Source organism: Lutjanus erythropterus, chromosome 14, assembly GCF_056507025.1.
Source record: "Lutjanus erythropterus isolate fLutEry1 chromosome 14, fLutEry1.hap2, whole genome shotgun sequence".
NCBI lineage: Eukaryota > Metazoa > Chordata > Actinopteri > Lutjaniformes > Lutjanidae > Lutjanus > Lutjanus erythropterus.
The window spans coordinates 34,884,097-34,899,014 of NC_139330.1; the positions used below are offsets into that span (position 1 = coordinate 34,884,097).

Consider the following 14,918-nt stretch of genomic DNA (forward strand, 5'->3'; position numbering starts at 1 on the left):
GACAGTTTTTAACCCAGTTTTAGTAGTTTCAACAATCTCTTTGCTTGATGCAGGTCAATAATTTGACTCTTCTGAAACAGAGTAACATCTTTTCCTCGACCTCAGGATATGTCTTCTGACATGGTCGTTTAAGAAATGAGAAGCTCCTCACTGCATCAGTTAGAGTACAATACCTTGTTACCAGCTGAAACATATTAATCACTGCAGTCACTATCCAATGGAAGGATCTGACCTATCTGCTTAGTTAAAGCCAGGTGGTGACTTTTTTTTTTTTTTTTTTTTTGGTCAGACAGTATAAATTGCTTATCATAATCATAAGAAATGATAACGCGACGGTCCTGTCTCTCAGGACTTTTGGCCCGGTGCACTTACTGTACACGTCAGGAGTGGCCCCTGGGATTGTAGTTACAGACAAATATTTTGTACAGTCAGTAAATGAAAGGCAGGACTTCAACTCCCAGAAAGCAGAGCGCGTGGAGGGCTTTTGTTGTAGCCGCTCTTGCTGTTCGCGAGCGTTCACTGGCGCGTGCGGAGCATCGCAGATCTGACAGGCAGCTGGACGCACAGTTACCTGCTCTGTGTGAGTTTATAGATCCGCGCTTTTATCCAGGTCATCGTCACAGCACCGCGCTCACACCCGCCAACGAGCCTCAATCCCAATGTTTACTTCTCCGGCATGTCTCCTCCAGCAGCCCCGGAAAAGTAATGTTTGGCTTTATAGAGGCTGATTTAACGATAAGTAGACTGAAAAGCCACCATGTTTGCGCGGCGTGTCTTCAAACTGCTGTACGGATGATGCACTGTTAGCTAACCGCAGTTACAACACTTGGACAGCTTCCTCTCGGGCTGTTGTCGACAATTGCAGTCAGATCGTCTCCTGTTCGGCTCCATGATGGCGATGTTTCGGAGCTTTGTCTCGGCGAGCACACAGCTCCGCCAGCAGCAGCAGCAGCCCGGCAGCGGCTCCGGCTCGCTGGCAACACAGGCGGAGGGAATCGAGAGCCAGTTCTCCTGTCCCATCTGCCTGGAGGTCTACCATAAACCCGTCAGCATCGCCAGCTGTGCTCACACGTAAAGTAGCTACTTCTTGTTCAGATGTGTGCTATTGTGTGTGGACAGACAGAAAGTTGCGGTGACATCAGGCTTTTAAATGTCCAGCTGCTTCGTTTAATATGTTAATAACAGCTGATCTGGCTGAGGTCTTTTGGTTTCTGCTCTGTTTTCACAAGTATTCAACATTTAAAACATTTGTCTCAGGAGGCAATGATTTTAATATGCTTTTATTTCAAAATAAAGGTCCCACTGACAGACAGTAAGTCTTCTGACATTGAGTCCTGGTGAGGATGGTCAGCAAAAAATAACATAAAAAGGTTTCACATGAAAGAACTGGCGACAGACAACATGCAGATACAAAGCATACATCACAAAACAGACCAACACACAGCAAACAGATACATACAGGGATCAGCAATGACACTTAATACAAGTAATAACATTGTTCTGATTTCAAAGTGTTTTGAACAAGAGTAGGTTGAAATTCCAAGTGAAGTGTGCCTTGTTGGGCTGCAACTAACCATTATTTACATTGTCAATCGATCTGTCAATCATTTTCCCGATTATTTGTTTGTGGATAAGGTACGATAAATTACCGGCTGATATTGTCTTCATTGGTATCAGTTAGGGCTGCACATGTATTTGCAAATGTGATAAATTTGCAGTCTAGTCAAGTGCAATATCCAAATCACAGAACCAAATTGCAGTTTTTTGAAAAAGTAAAAATGTATGATAAAACAGCAGTGCTGCAGAGATGACCTGACCTTAAAATCTTGTCCTCCATATGAAAGAAAACATGTTTCGTACAGACCTCAATAAATATCACGTCATCACGATTGTGTAGGTTTTTTGATCATGAAAATTGCAATGCAAAACTGATAATTTCTACTAATGACATTGCAAATGAAATTTCAGTCAAAGTAATCGCAATATAACCAAATCGTGCAGCCCTGGTGTTGGTGTATATTAATCAAGTTATTAGTCTTTTTGAAATACAAATTGTGAAATTATTGGCTATCTTATAAATATTGGCTGGGAGAAGCAGGTAATTATCAATGAGCATATTGGCTGAAAAATGTATTCTGAGTTGTTTGGTGTATAAAATGTCAGAAAATGGTGAAAAATGTTCGTTTCTCCCAAAGCTCAAAATGACGTCCTCAAATGTTTAGTTTTGTCCACAGTCTAAAGATATTTAGTCACAGAGGAGTAAAGAAAGCAGAAAATATTCACATTTAAGAAGCTGGAATTTTAAGAGAATTTTTAGAGAATTTTAAGTCTTTCTTGAAAATTGCTCAAACAATCGGTTAGCAGAGTAGTTCCTGATTAATTTAATAGGTGACAACTAATCGATCAGTCATTTCAGCTCTAATTCCTTGTGTATTGTCACGTACCTTTGACTGATGTTCAGTCCATCACTGCAGTTTTGATACTCAGGCTATGAAAAGGGCTAGTAAAGTTTCAGAAATACCAAGAGGCTCTTGTATAGGTTTGTACCCTTAATAAAGATCCTGGATCCACTCAAGGATTCTGCCTCTTTTAATGAAGTTTTTCCTCGCCACAGGTGCCTCAGTGCTTCCTCTTGGTGGAAACAGTTGGGTTTGTAAAGAGCACGGTCTAGACTCTAGACTTGCAAGACTTGCTTTGAGATAACTTTGTTTTTTGATTTGGGACTATACAAATAAAACTGAATTAAATTGAGTTTATTTGTCAAAAATCCTCTAATAAGCAATTAGAACCTTATAGTTGAAAAAACACACATCAGAGAGCGCTGACATGTTGATTTGGACACTGTGAAATGTCTGAAATGTCATATTAATGGTTTAAATTTATGTATATTTTATGTTAAAACAAAACAAACAAATATATTGGCTGATACCAATACACATTTTTAACACAATATTTTATTAAATTGGTAGGACAGACTGAAACATAAAATGTTTTGAATCTTTCAGTTATCAGTCCAACTCATCTCATACTGTGAGCCTTACAGTTCAACATTGTATGAAGTCAGTGAACCATGCTTGTCGCTGGCTAGCTGGCAGTATGTCGGGATTATTGAAGTCTGGGTTTACTAAGTCTCAAACTCAAACTGCTAAGGTGATCCTTTCAGAAGAACCAGAAACACAAAATGTGGACTTTCAAAAAACAAAACAGCAACAAAAATGCTGTAGTAAATTGAAGCAGGAAGTTAAGTATCTAGAATCTGACACATCTAAGGATGTGATGTAATATGTGTGTGTCAACAGTTTCCTCAACCAGCTGAGAAGTCAAGCTCACGTTTCATCACAAACACCACATCACAGTTCAGTGTTACAGTTAAGGAGCGCTGTGTTGAGTTCAGTTATATTGCCTTTTCTGTCACATAAGCTTATATTTGGCATATTTTGTCCACCAAATTTAGGGACTTGTACTTAAAAATATTTGCTTGCTAGTTCACTGAGAGGGTCAGAAAGACACATCAGTCCTTATATTGCTTGGATAGTTCAGAAAACACTATTTTCTATAGTAAGATTCAAAAATACACAGTCCACTTTTACATAAGTTAATGTTTTGGTAATTTATTACCAGTTATCAAATAACAAAAAAGACTAAATTAAGTTTTCATCTGTATTCAATGCAATGCAGTGTTTATAAAAGTAAGAAAATAGAGAAAAATGTCCATCCTAGATTCTTAGACTCCAAGGAGATGTCTTTAAATGTCTTGTTTTGTCAGTTTATAGTCAAATATATTTATTTTAATATGATAAAGAGAGAAAAGAGGAAATCTTTATATTTGAGAGGCTGAAAGCAGCAGTTTTTGCCATTTTTTCAGGAAACTTTAATGATTAATCACCGATCAAAATAGTTATTTTTTACCACATGCTTAGTCAGGCAGGTTGGTTGTTAAATTTACTAGCCTGACATGCCATTTTACTTGCCCCAGACACGTGGGTCATCCTTATTGTTGACCCCTGATATTGCTTTAATGAAACTCTTGTGTGCAGCAGGAGTGTTATTGAGTTAGAGTTAGTTATTGTATGGCATATTATTTAATAAGTTATTTCATTCATAGAGGGAGAATATACTACAACCAGTGTGATATTAAATTATTTTATTACAACCACCTCAAAAAAAGACACTTCTCACAATGTAGTGTCATGTACAGGGTATGAGAGAGACACCTAAAGTGTAGGGCTGCAAGGACTGGTTATTGTCTTTGTTGATTAATCTGCCAATTGTTCCTCAAATAATTGATTAATTGATCCTGTCACAATCTTGTCAGTTGAAAAATAAATCCAAACATGTGGACATACATCTGTGGGCTGCACGTGTTTGGATCTTTTTTTTTTTTACAAGGAATTCCTGTAACAATTATTTTCATTATTACCTTTTTTTTCATTAATTGATTTATTATTTTGTCCAAAAAATGTCAGAATATTATTAAAAATGCTGATCAGTGTTTCCAAAAGTCCTAGATGACGTCCTCAAATGTCTTGTTTTGTCTGCAACCTAAAGATGATGAGTTTACTGTCAGAGAGGAGTAAAGATATCAGAAAATATTCACATCTAAGATGCTGAAATGAGAGAATTTGTACATTTTTTATTTAAAAAGTTACTCAAAACAATTAATCAATCATTAAAATAGTTTGCAGTTAATTTATAATATATTAATAATTGATTAATAGATGAATTGTTGCAGTTCTACTGAAATGTATTTGTTTGCGTTTGCTTTTTGACAGACACAGATCTGTTGTGCAGGAGTTAAGTTGCCACCCACCTTCACAGACACTGACAGTGACAGTGACATCCTGTGACATGGAGGGAGCACCTGTCTGTCTGTCTGTCTGTCTGTCTGTCTGCAGCCCTCCACATGTCTCCCCAGTCGACTGCAGTTCTCAGGGAGAAAACAAGGCTGGCGTTCTGCAAAACTGAATACAATAAAATAAAAGCTGTCAGTCATCAGACAGATTAAAAGTGAATTCTCTCCCTCTGCATGTCAGCAGAGTCAAGTGTAAGAAAGCTAAGAAGAGTTCTGATGACAGGATCAGACTACAATAGCAAAAACATCTTTAACAGAAAACTGGAGGCTTTGATTGGAGCTGAGTCTGAGAGCTCCACTTTGTGTATTTCTTATTTCTAACTCACTCATGTAATGATTTCTACCTGACTGAGATTAGAGGTATCTGTGGGGAAACGGGCACCGGTGATCTGAGGCCATTTGCACTCAATTAAGCGTTGACGTGTGACTGACGGGATAATGACATCATCAGCTCGCACCATCACATGAATCTGACTTGATATCAGATTACATTTGAGTGCAGTTAGCCAGAGGGGTGTGTTTGTGATCTGTCCCAGTCTGGAGCTGAAAGGAACAACAAAGAGCAGAGCAGACCTCAGGTAGCCTCAGTTCTATTTTCAGTTAAAGGGAAAATGCAGCTATTTTTAATCCTCTGCTGCTGATGGGGACGGATGAATCGTCAGGGAACACTAATGCTCACTTTTCACTGGACCGTAGAATACACACACAACTGTACAGGGAAACAGCTGGCCATTAACTGACTCACCTCTCTACTGTGTGTTAAATACGTCACAGTTCAATCAGTCTCCCAGGGTCTCCAGTTAAAGGGACAGTTCACTCCAAAAATACATATTTCCCCCTGGGCTGTAGTGCTTTTTATCCATTTCGATTTTTCTGGTGTGAGTTTTGGGCAGTTTCATGTAGAAACTATTTTCTTTCTAGTAGAAAGAAAGTAGATCTGATAGATTCCACTGCAGAAAGAAAATAGTTCTTACATGAAACTGCATTTTGAAGCAAATTTGGATGAATAGTAGCCATTGTCTTGTTTCTGATTTCTACAATGAAGAATCCTGAAAATGGAAGAATTTTAATTTCACCACTTAGGCTCATGGGTACTGTGGTTTTTAATGGGCAACATGTAGGAGAGTGATGTGGCAAGAACAAAGTTCATACCTTCATAGCTGTAGCATAACCCTTTATCATTTATGGCCAAAATGTTAATTTAATTAAATGAGTAGGCAACTGTAAGAAAGTCAGTGAGAATTTTGATTCTGATTGTTGAAGGAACAGTTCAGCAGAAAATCAAAAATAGATATTTTCCTCTGCCCTGTAGTGCTGTGTATCCATCTAGAGCTTTTTCGTTGTGAGTTGCAGAGTTTTGGAGATATCAGCCGTAGAGATGTTTGCCTCTTCTCCAGTATAATGGGACTATAATGGCTTGTGGTGCTCAAAGCACCAAAAAATACATTTTGAAAAATTCAAAACCAGCTTGTCTTTCCAGAAATCATGACCTGGTTATTCACGATAATCCACAGACCTTGTTGTGAGCAGTTTAATGTAGGCGTTACTTTCTTTCTAAATTAGAATCTACCAGAACTACTTTTGTTCTGCTGCAAAGAAAGTAGTTCCTGTATGAAACTCACAGCAAGGTCTGTGGATTATCTTGAGTAACTAGGTAATCATTTTTGGATTGAGAAATTGCTGTTGAATTTTTCAAATTTGTTTTTTGGTGCTTTGAACGCCACAGGACTTGTGCCATTTAGTCCCATTATACTGGAGAGAAGGCAGACATCTCTACAGCTGCAAAACTATGCAACTCACACCAAAACTATCTAGATGGATAAACAGCACTACAGGTAAAAGGAAATAACTGTATTTTTAATTTTGGGGTCAATTGTTTAAGTGCTTAAAAAAGGGCAGCCCATAAAAGATTTGCTAGTAACAGCTTTTCAAATGTTATATGAGCACATGGACGTACACTGACATATTTTTACAACTGTCAATATTATGGCAAGGTTAATTAATTGATTTTTTTAGAATAAAAAATATCAAAATTCTCTGATTTCAGCTTCTTAAATGTGAATATTTTCTGGTTTCTTTCCTCCTCTCTGACAGTAAACTGAATGTCTTTGAGTTGTGGACAAAACAAGACATTTGAGGACGTCAGCTGGGACTTTGATCAACATTTTTCACCATTTTCTGACATTAATGGACCAAACAGTTAATTGATTCATTGAGTCATTAGCCACAGCCCTAAAACAATATATTAGGCTGAACAATTGTGCTTTAGTAACATGTGAAATGTCACATTAAAAAGCCTATTCAGTTGACTCAGGTTGGAGGATAAATGTGTTCGAGGAAACAGAGCTGCAGTGCTTCTCTCTCCTTCATTATCATCACTGTGGTGGTTCCCTTGAGAACGATCTTAACCTTTCCCCCTCAGCTGATGCTCGTTCTCTGCTCCTCCAGGTTCTGTGGGGAGTGTCTGCAGCCATGTCTTCAGGTGACCTCGCCCCTCTGCCCCCTCTGTCGCGTCCCCTTTGACCCCAAGAAGGTGGAGCGGTCCTCCAGCGTGGAGAAGCAGCTGGCCTCGTACAAAGCTCCCTGCAGGGGCTGTAGCAAGAAGGTACATACTGAACATTTATTAACCATGTCAGAAAATCAGAGGTGCAACTTTGATTATAGGTGAATGTTTGGTACACAAGTGAATAATCATATTGTGACTGCATAGCAAACACTGATGTTTATGTATTTATTTATGTATTTAAAAGGATACCCATGGCACCAGCTAGTCTTCCTAGGGTCTGAAACCAGTTCATCATATTCATCATATATAGAAAATACCACATCTGTGTTAGTTCATCATGTGTGCACCTCTAATTGTGTTAAATTAAGAAAGTGATCCTTCAACTTTTCTTTGTTCATTCATACAGTGGAAGTACATGGAGTGAAAATACAATGCACATTACATTTTACTTTGGTAGCATATGCAGTAAATAATTTATTTTACAGCTGCTGTGAGAAATTTATGGTGCCCTGAGGTGGAAAAGAAAAAAATGAACAACAGAAGAAATAAACTTATAATAACATAAAATAGCAAGAAACAAATCATTGACAAAACAAATCCACAAAATGCAAACACATATTGTTGATTGACATAAAGTCAGCTGTTTCATTTCATATGGATACTTATGATAAGAGAGACTTTGCCAATCCAGACCAATCAAAAGACAACACAACTTATGCATTTTCAAAGACCAGATGGAATAAGGAGCAATTTCTAGTTTTATGTTGTGAGAAACAACTGTTGGCTGTCAGGTTGTTGTCAGGCTTCTGCAGAGGCTTGATGATGAGCTGATCATGTGAATCAGGGGTGTTTGAGCAGGGAAACATGTAAAACATGCAGGGCAGTGAGCTCTGAGGACCAGGCTTTTTTTTTTTTCTAATAAAAGAAGCAGAATCTTTTGGAGCTCAAGCTCAGTCAAAACAGATAAAATTATAAAAGTGCACAGAGCATTGATAAATGTCAGCAACAATGACAAATGTGTTCTTGTCAGTACGTGAGACAAAACAAAAGATGAATTAAAAAAAGTGGCGAATACAGAACAAAACATTGAGTCGGCTCATTGAGATGAGCACACAATGTTTATGTTGGGGACTGCAGTGATTGGTCAAATGATTGATCAAATTTGCAAAAAATTGCAAGGTTGCACAGAATTCAGGGGATTGGTTGAATTTGCTGAACTTCCTGGAGGGACTGTAATTTCTGTTTTTACACGTATCTGTTTAGCTTGCAGGTTAACCAGATCTAACAAGTTATGATTGAAATATAAATGATGTTGGAGGTGTGGATGAAGTATGAACAGCTGATGAGTCTGACTCAGTTAGATCCTCTGTGACGATGACACCAAATAAAACTAATGAGGCTGTTGTGACAAAATGGAACGTTTATTATCGTGTTCTTGTATTCTTGTGTGTTCTCAGGTGGCTCTGGTAAAGATGAGGTCCCACATTGCTTCCTGTTCTAAAGTCCAGGAGCAGATAGCCAACTGTCCTAAGTTTGTCCCCGTGGTCCCCACCTCCCAACCTATACCAAGGTACACACGCTCTGAACGCCGCTGTGCTCAGCTGACTGAAAAACAACATATGTTCCCGTTAGCATTTTCACATTATGTTCATAACACTCTCCAGCCGCTCTGAAATGCCTCAGCAGTCGAGAACAGCCAAAATCCCTCCACAGCTCCTGTGAGGCCATCAGAGCCTCGCTGGAGCTGTGAGTTGTTGTATTTAAACTAAATGATCATGTTTTGTTGTTTATTCCTGGTTAAAATGACAGGATGCTCACATTTTGATGCCCAGCGCAGGAAAAGATGCTCATTTATTTTGTATGGACAGAAAAGCCCAGTTTCATGTTTCAGTTTAAAGAAACTCTCTGTGGGAAAACACAGACGGCAGTTTGAAAGCTGCACTGTGTCTCTATAACTCCGCAACCCAGAACAGACTCAATATATTTCATTCTTTATGTATTAGGGCAGAATGATTTAGAAAAAATATCTTGTTTTGATAATTTTGACTGATATTGCAACTGTGATAATAGAGGCAATGATCATTTTTACATCATTATTCTTATTGTGATTGAAAAACATGTTAAAATGACTGTGGTGTGATGTGTTTTGGAGGAATCTGAACCAAATGAACACATTCATTCATTTAAATGTTTTTTGACACATTTTGCCTTTAACAAACACTGTAGCAGAAAGACATATTGCGAAGTTGATACACTTCTGGGTTAATCGTGCAGCCCTAATATGTATGCTGACTCGCTTTATTACAGACACTTGCTAACTCACAAATGAAATATATGTATGTGTGTGTCTTTCTCCCGTATGTAGCAATATTCCTAACCGGTCAACATTCGTGTGTCCGTTCTGTGGAGCCAGAAACCTGGACCAGCAGGAACTGGTGAAGCACTGTATGGACAACCACCGCAATGACCCTAATAAAGTGGTAAGAGGATATTACAAGAAGAAGTTCCCAAACTTTTTCAGCTTGAGTGCCAAAACAGAAATTTGATGTCTCCTCTTGACCCAAACTTTCCACATTAGGGACAAGCCTGTGAGTTGAGGACAGAATGTCAATCGCAACTAGTAAGATCACATCAGCAATCACAACTAACACTGACAAGTAATGTTAGCTAGCTAACTAGCAGCACTCTAGTCACCAGCTAACGGACACATGAAACAAACAGTTCCAATGCTACACAAACAAACACATGACAGGCTGTCAAAACACCGTCTCTTCAAAGTCTCTTCTCTGCACAGGAAAAATTTGTTTCAGTTGCTCTGAAGTGAGAGTGCTTTTTCTGGAGATGTCTGTCCAATTAACATCATTTTTAAGTTCTCATTACTGAGCCCGTCCCCACATAAAACACACTGAGGCCTCTCATCTGCAGTTTGAATGGCTCTGATGAAGCCGATGTTGTATTTTCTTTTCGTTGTGTTTTCACTTTGACATCATGCATGTGATGAAGCATGAGGGAGTCACAGAAGTCACACTCGACGTTACCTCAGCCAGAGCGCATGGACATGTTTCCTGTCCAGGTTGGTGTGAAGACAGAGAGGGGTGGGGTGGGGTGGGGTGGGTGCCGGTTTACCATCTGTTTCCTCATTTTAACGAGGAAACTAAATTCACATATCAGAACATTGCTATGTCTTTTACTCTGTCAGTTGGTGACCCAATAAAAATGCATCCATGACCTATGTTTGGAAACTCATGATCATCAGTTAGCAGAAGTGCTTCCACTCTGTCTGAGAAACAGAACTTTTTATTGTGTGAACATTTTCACAAACCTGGAACAACATTTACCCTTTTTTCAATAAAGTTTTGTGGGGCAGGAGTGTCATCTGAACTCACACTGCACACAAAACTCAGATCCAACTGTCAAACTAGACAGTGCTGATCAAATATAGATCAAGATTCTGTTACCACATCACCTGTTTCTCATATAAAATGTTTTCAGAAACACATTTTATTGACTGTTTTGTTGTGAGACTACAAAGATTGTAACCAGGTCGTAGCCATTCTGGCTCTCTCTTAGAGAAGGGAACCCCAGACCTGTGAAAGATCTTGCGAGAGGGATCGTTTTAACCCAAACTATGATCTTTCCTCAACCATAACCAGCTGTTGTCTGTCTCTAAAACTTCCAGGATCTTAAACAAAGCATCGTCACATCCAGAGTTTACTCCTAGACATGACCATTTCCTGAAAGTCAGATCAAACTATCAGACTGATCAGTGCAGATCAGAAACAGATCAATATTCTGTTACTACATTGCTGACTGTTACGCAGGGAAGACCAGGAGCTGTATGCATGCCCATGCATGAGCATGCATACGTGGCTGCCCTAAATAATGATAAAGACCAAGGGAAGTGATGTCATTCTCTGCTCAGGAAGGCAATAATCCACTGTATCTTAACAACAGCTCTGTAGCTGACTTACCAGATCATCTAAAAAAAGCTGAAGGGAGTGTACGAATCCACAACAACCTCAGGTCGAGTTGTGCTAAGGACTTTTGTTGCATGGCCTGCCCCTCTGACTCTCCAGTTTTCCTGACTGTTTTTATTGCTATCCTCTTACTCATTTCACAGTGTGAGAGAAAGTGCATTTGAAGTAAATCAGCAGCATGTTTTACAAATACTACTTGAACTTTAAAGAACCAGATTTGTGTGGAACCATGTGGGGCAGGTTCAGATAAGGTCAGCAGAGTGAACACATCTGTGACGGTGTTTTTTATCCAGATCACAAAAGTAGTCAAAGCCTGCTGTTCAGTTCAGTTCACTGTTTGATTGACGTACACGTGTGTCTGCAGGTGTGTCCGGTGTGTTCAGCCATGCCATGGGGAGACCCCAGCTACAAGAGCTCCAACTTCCTCCAGCACCTCCTCCACAGACACAAGTTCTCTTATGACACCTTTGTTGTAAGTTTTTTTTTTTTTCTTTTTAAAACACTTATTCTTGAGAACTGGGACAAACCAAGGGAGTTTTGAGGGGGTTTTGATTTTTAATCTTCAATTCTGCTGGAAAATATATTTTAAAATATCAAACTTTTGGTTATTATGCCTCCGCCCGCCGAAGGTGCCGGGCCAGAGGCATACTGTTCTCTGTCTGTCCGTCCGTCCGTCACAGATTTTTGTTTGCGTGATAACTTTTGAACAGGTGGACAGATTTGCACCAAATCTTGTGTGTTAACACTCTATAACAGGTACATGAACTGATTAAATTTTGGAGACCAACGCTTTCGAGATGGCCGCAAAATGGCCGCCTGACAGACCTGTCTCTAAAAACACACTTATGCCAATAACTTGGTCAATTTTAAAGCGTTTTTATATTTGACTTTGATATATTTTTGAATAACTATGTTGGATACTATTAGGTAATAAAGGTAATAACTCTTTCCTTGCAATCTTTTCTCATTAACTGTATACTGTATCAATAGAGCCATAATTCTCAAACTCCTGGGACACTTGCAAATAGGATTTATAATGAATCAATGGTTTCAATCAGGTGTAGGAAACACAAAAAGTCACAGTTGTATGAAACTGTTGCAGGCGGAGGCATCAGAATCCACGCTGTAACGTCAACTTCTACCTGTTTTCATTAAACCTTGTAACAGACCAACCTCCCAGTGCAGCCATTCTCAAACTTGTGAATCTGCTGTGACCAAAACTTGATCACAACTATGATCAACATTCATAATTAATCATATCAGTGACAAGATTTAGGATATGTTCTGGCGTGAATGTGACGGGTCACCAAATACAGTGTAACACCTGTTAAACCAGGTCAAATAAATGAAGAATAACACAGAATTTTATCAGTTCTGATTACGTTTATAAAATGAATCATAAATATCTACTGCCATTTTCAAACTAAAAGTTGAATCTTAGAAAAGTTTTACTTATTTTTCATGACCTCTCACTGATCAAGGGAATCCGCATTATAGTGATTCATTTTTTATTAAATATAGACAGAGTTGACAGTGTTACTTTTTTCATTTCATATCACAGTCATAGTGAGTAACCATTTTATTTTTTTAAAATAAAAAAATCAAAATACACATTTTTAAACCATAATTCTTATTTATCTTTGATTTAGAAGAGCTACAGAGTCGACATGTTATGATTGAGACACATCTGATAGAAATATTGAATTCATTTGTCAAAAAATATAAAGTTTACCAATGTTTGCAGTATTCCTGCCTTTTCTAAACCAGGAAGTGAGACAGGGGTCCTGAGGGTATAGCTAACACTATTTATGCCTGATTAAATCATGTTTTTGTAAAAATCTGACAGAATTGATAGAAGAAAATAGATTTTAAAACAAAGATAATTATAATAGCACATTTTTACACCTATGTTATCAGTAGGTATTGTTAGTTTTAGATTTTCAAGGCTTTTAACACATTTTTAAATTGAAATAAATGTGTATTCTTGTCTGGGACGAGGCTGTTTTCTGGCACAGAGCAAGTTTAGAAATTAAAAAAAAAAACAAACAAACCAAAACATTTCATAAATTACATATATATCATACATATATAAATTGTTAAAGAACAAATTTTCACCAAAAAAATGTGTGAAATATTCTCTGTTTATAATCGTGTGTTATGCAGTGACTAGAAGAGGTTTATTTTTGTGTTTTGTTAGGACTACAGCATCGATGAAGAGGCAGCACTGCAGGCAGCTCTGGCACTGTCACTGGCTGAAAACTGACAACAGTCACACCACCATCATCATCATCATCCTCATCCACTCCACTGTCACTGCACTGCTGCTGCTCCTCCATGGCTCAGAAGGTGTCATCCAGCCAACAGACACACCTGACCCAGCCAGACTCACACTGTCTCACACTCCATTTTTCACGACAACGATGTTTTGTGTTGGTGCAGCAGTCAAGCTACAAAACAAAAGCAGTTTGGAGGTGTCTTCTCTGCTTCATTTTGATTCAGTGATTTGAAGAAAAAGTGGATCCAGATGAGCTACATTAAAAATGCGTCACACATTGACTTTAAAAATCCCAACCTACAGCATGGGAACAGTCCGTCCTCTCCATCTGGACCTCTGCAGCATGAAGGGCTACCTCGTCAGAAAAAAGCCTCATCTTTGAAGCCCGCTGACTCTGAAAACCCTCATCAGTGGTTCAGGTCACTTTGCTTGGAAATCCTCACTGTGAGCGACTTGGTCGACGTTCAGTCTGAGAAATAGTGAGCGGGGACACCGGCTCCAGTTTCCTCCACAGAGCGGTGATCAAGTTCGAACAGGCAAATTCATTTTTTTGAGAAGTTAACATACAGAAGCTAGTCCACAAGACCTAATTAGGAAACATTTTACAAAGGTAAGCTGATAACATTCTAATATAAAACACAATGAATCAGTCGCTCCTCTGCTCATCAGTTGATTCGTTGAGTTTTGCGCTCAGCAGATCGAACAAAATCTATCAGTTAGAAAAGCAGCACTGTCAGGCTTGTTGACTGTGTACACAGGTTTGTCCTGTTCTTCAGCTCTGTAGGACATGACAGGTCTTCAGGAGACTTGTTGACTGAGCTGCTCGTTGTGTGGTTTTACAGTAACACCTGCTACGATACAGTCCGTGTCATCTTCTAACAGTCACAGTCAAGAGGTTAGAGGTGAGGATCTCCCATAGGTGGCGTCAGAGCATCACACAGGGAAAGGCTACAATCATATGAATTTTCATGTTGCAAAAGAAATCTTGATAACACCTTCTAAGAGGGTCTATGTCTATAATACATTAGAAACATGATCATAGAACATTATAATATATCTATAAGGCTTTATAAAACAATTTGTAAACATTTGTAATCATGCATGACAACTTCTAAAAAGGTTTATAAAGTATTCTAAGTGGTGGACTTACAATATTACATGTTCACCATTCATAATGCTTTATAACTCCTCACATAGCACATTGTTAGTCTTACGACAACTTTAGCCAGTGATAAAGACACATAGAGAACTGCTCTAATGTTTCATAACAAATTAAAAATTTAAGTTTCTAAGATGGATTAATGTCTT

At 38.6% G+C, this 14,918-nt stretch overlaps 1 protein-coding gene across 1 annotated transcript; it reads left to right on the forward strand.

The window, feature by feature from the left end:
* Positions 1 to 268: 268 nt before the first annotated feature.
* On the forward strand, positions 269 to 14,105 carry rnf166 (ring finger protein 166). The gene is made up of 6 exons (XM_084736330.1): positions 269 to 1,071; positions 7,301 to 7,457; positions 8,816 to 8,928; positions 9,724 to 9,838; positions 11,700 to 11,807; positions 13,533 to 14,105. Exons 1-6 carry the CDS (start codon positions 890 to 892, stop codon positions 13,596 to 13,598), a joined length of 741 nt encoding a protein of 246 aa, XP_084592456.1. The 5' UTR covers positions 269 to 889; the 3' UTR covers positions 13,599 to 14,105.
* The last annotated feature ends 813 nt before the right edge of the window (positions 14,106 to 14,918 follow it).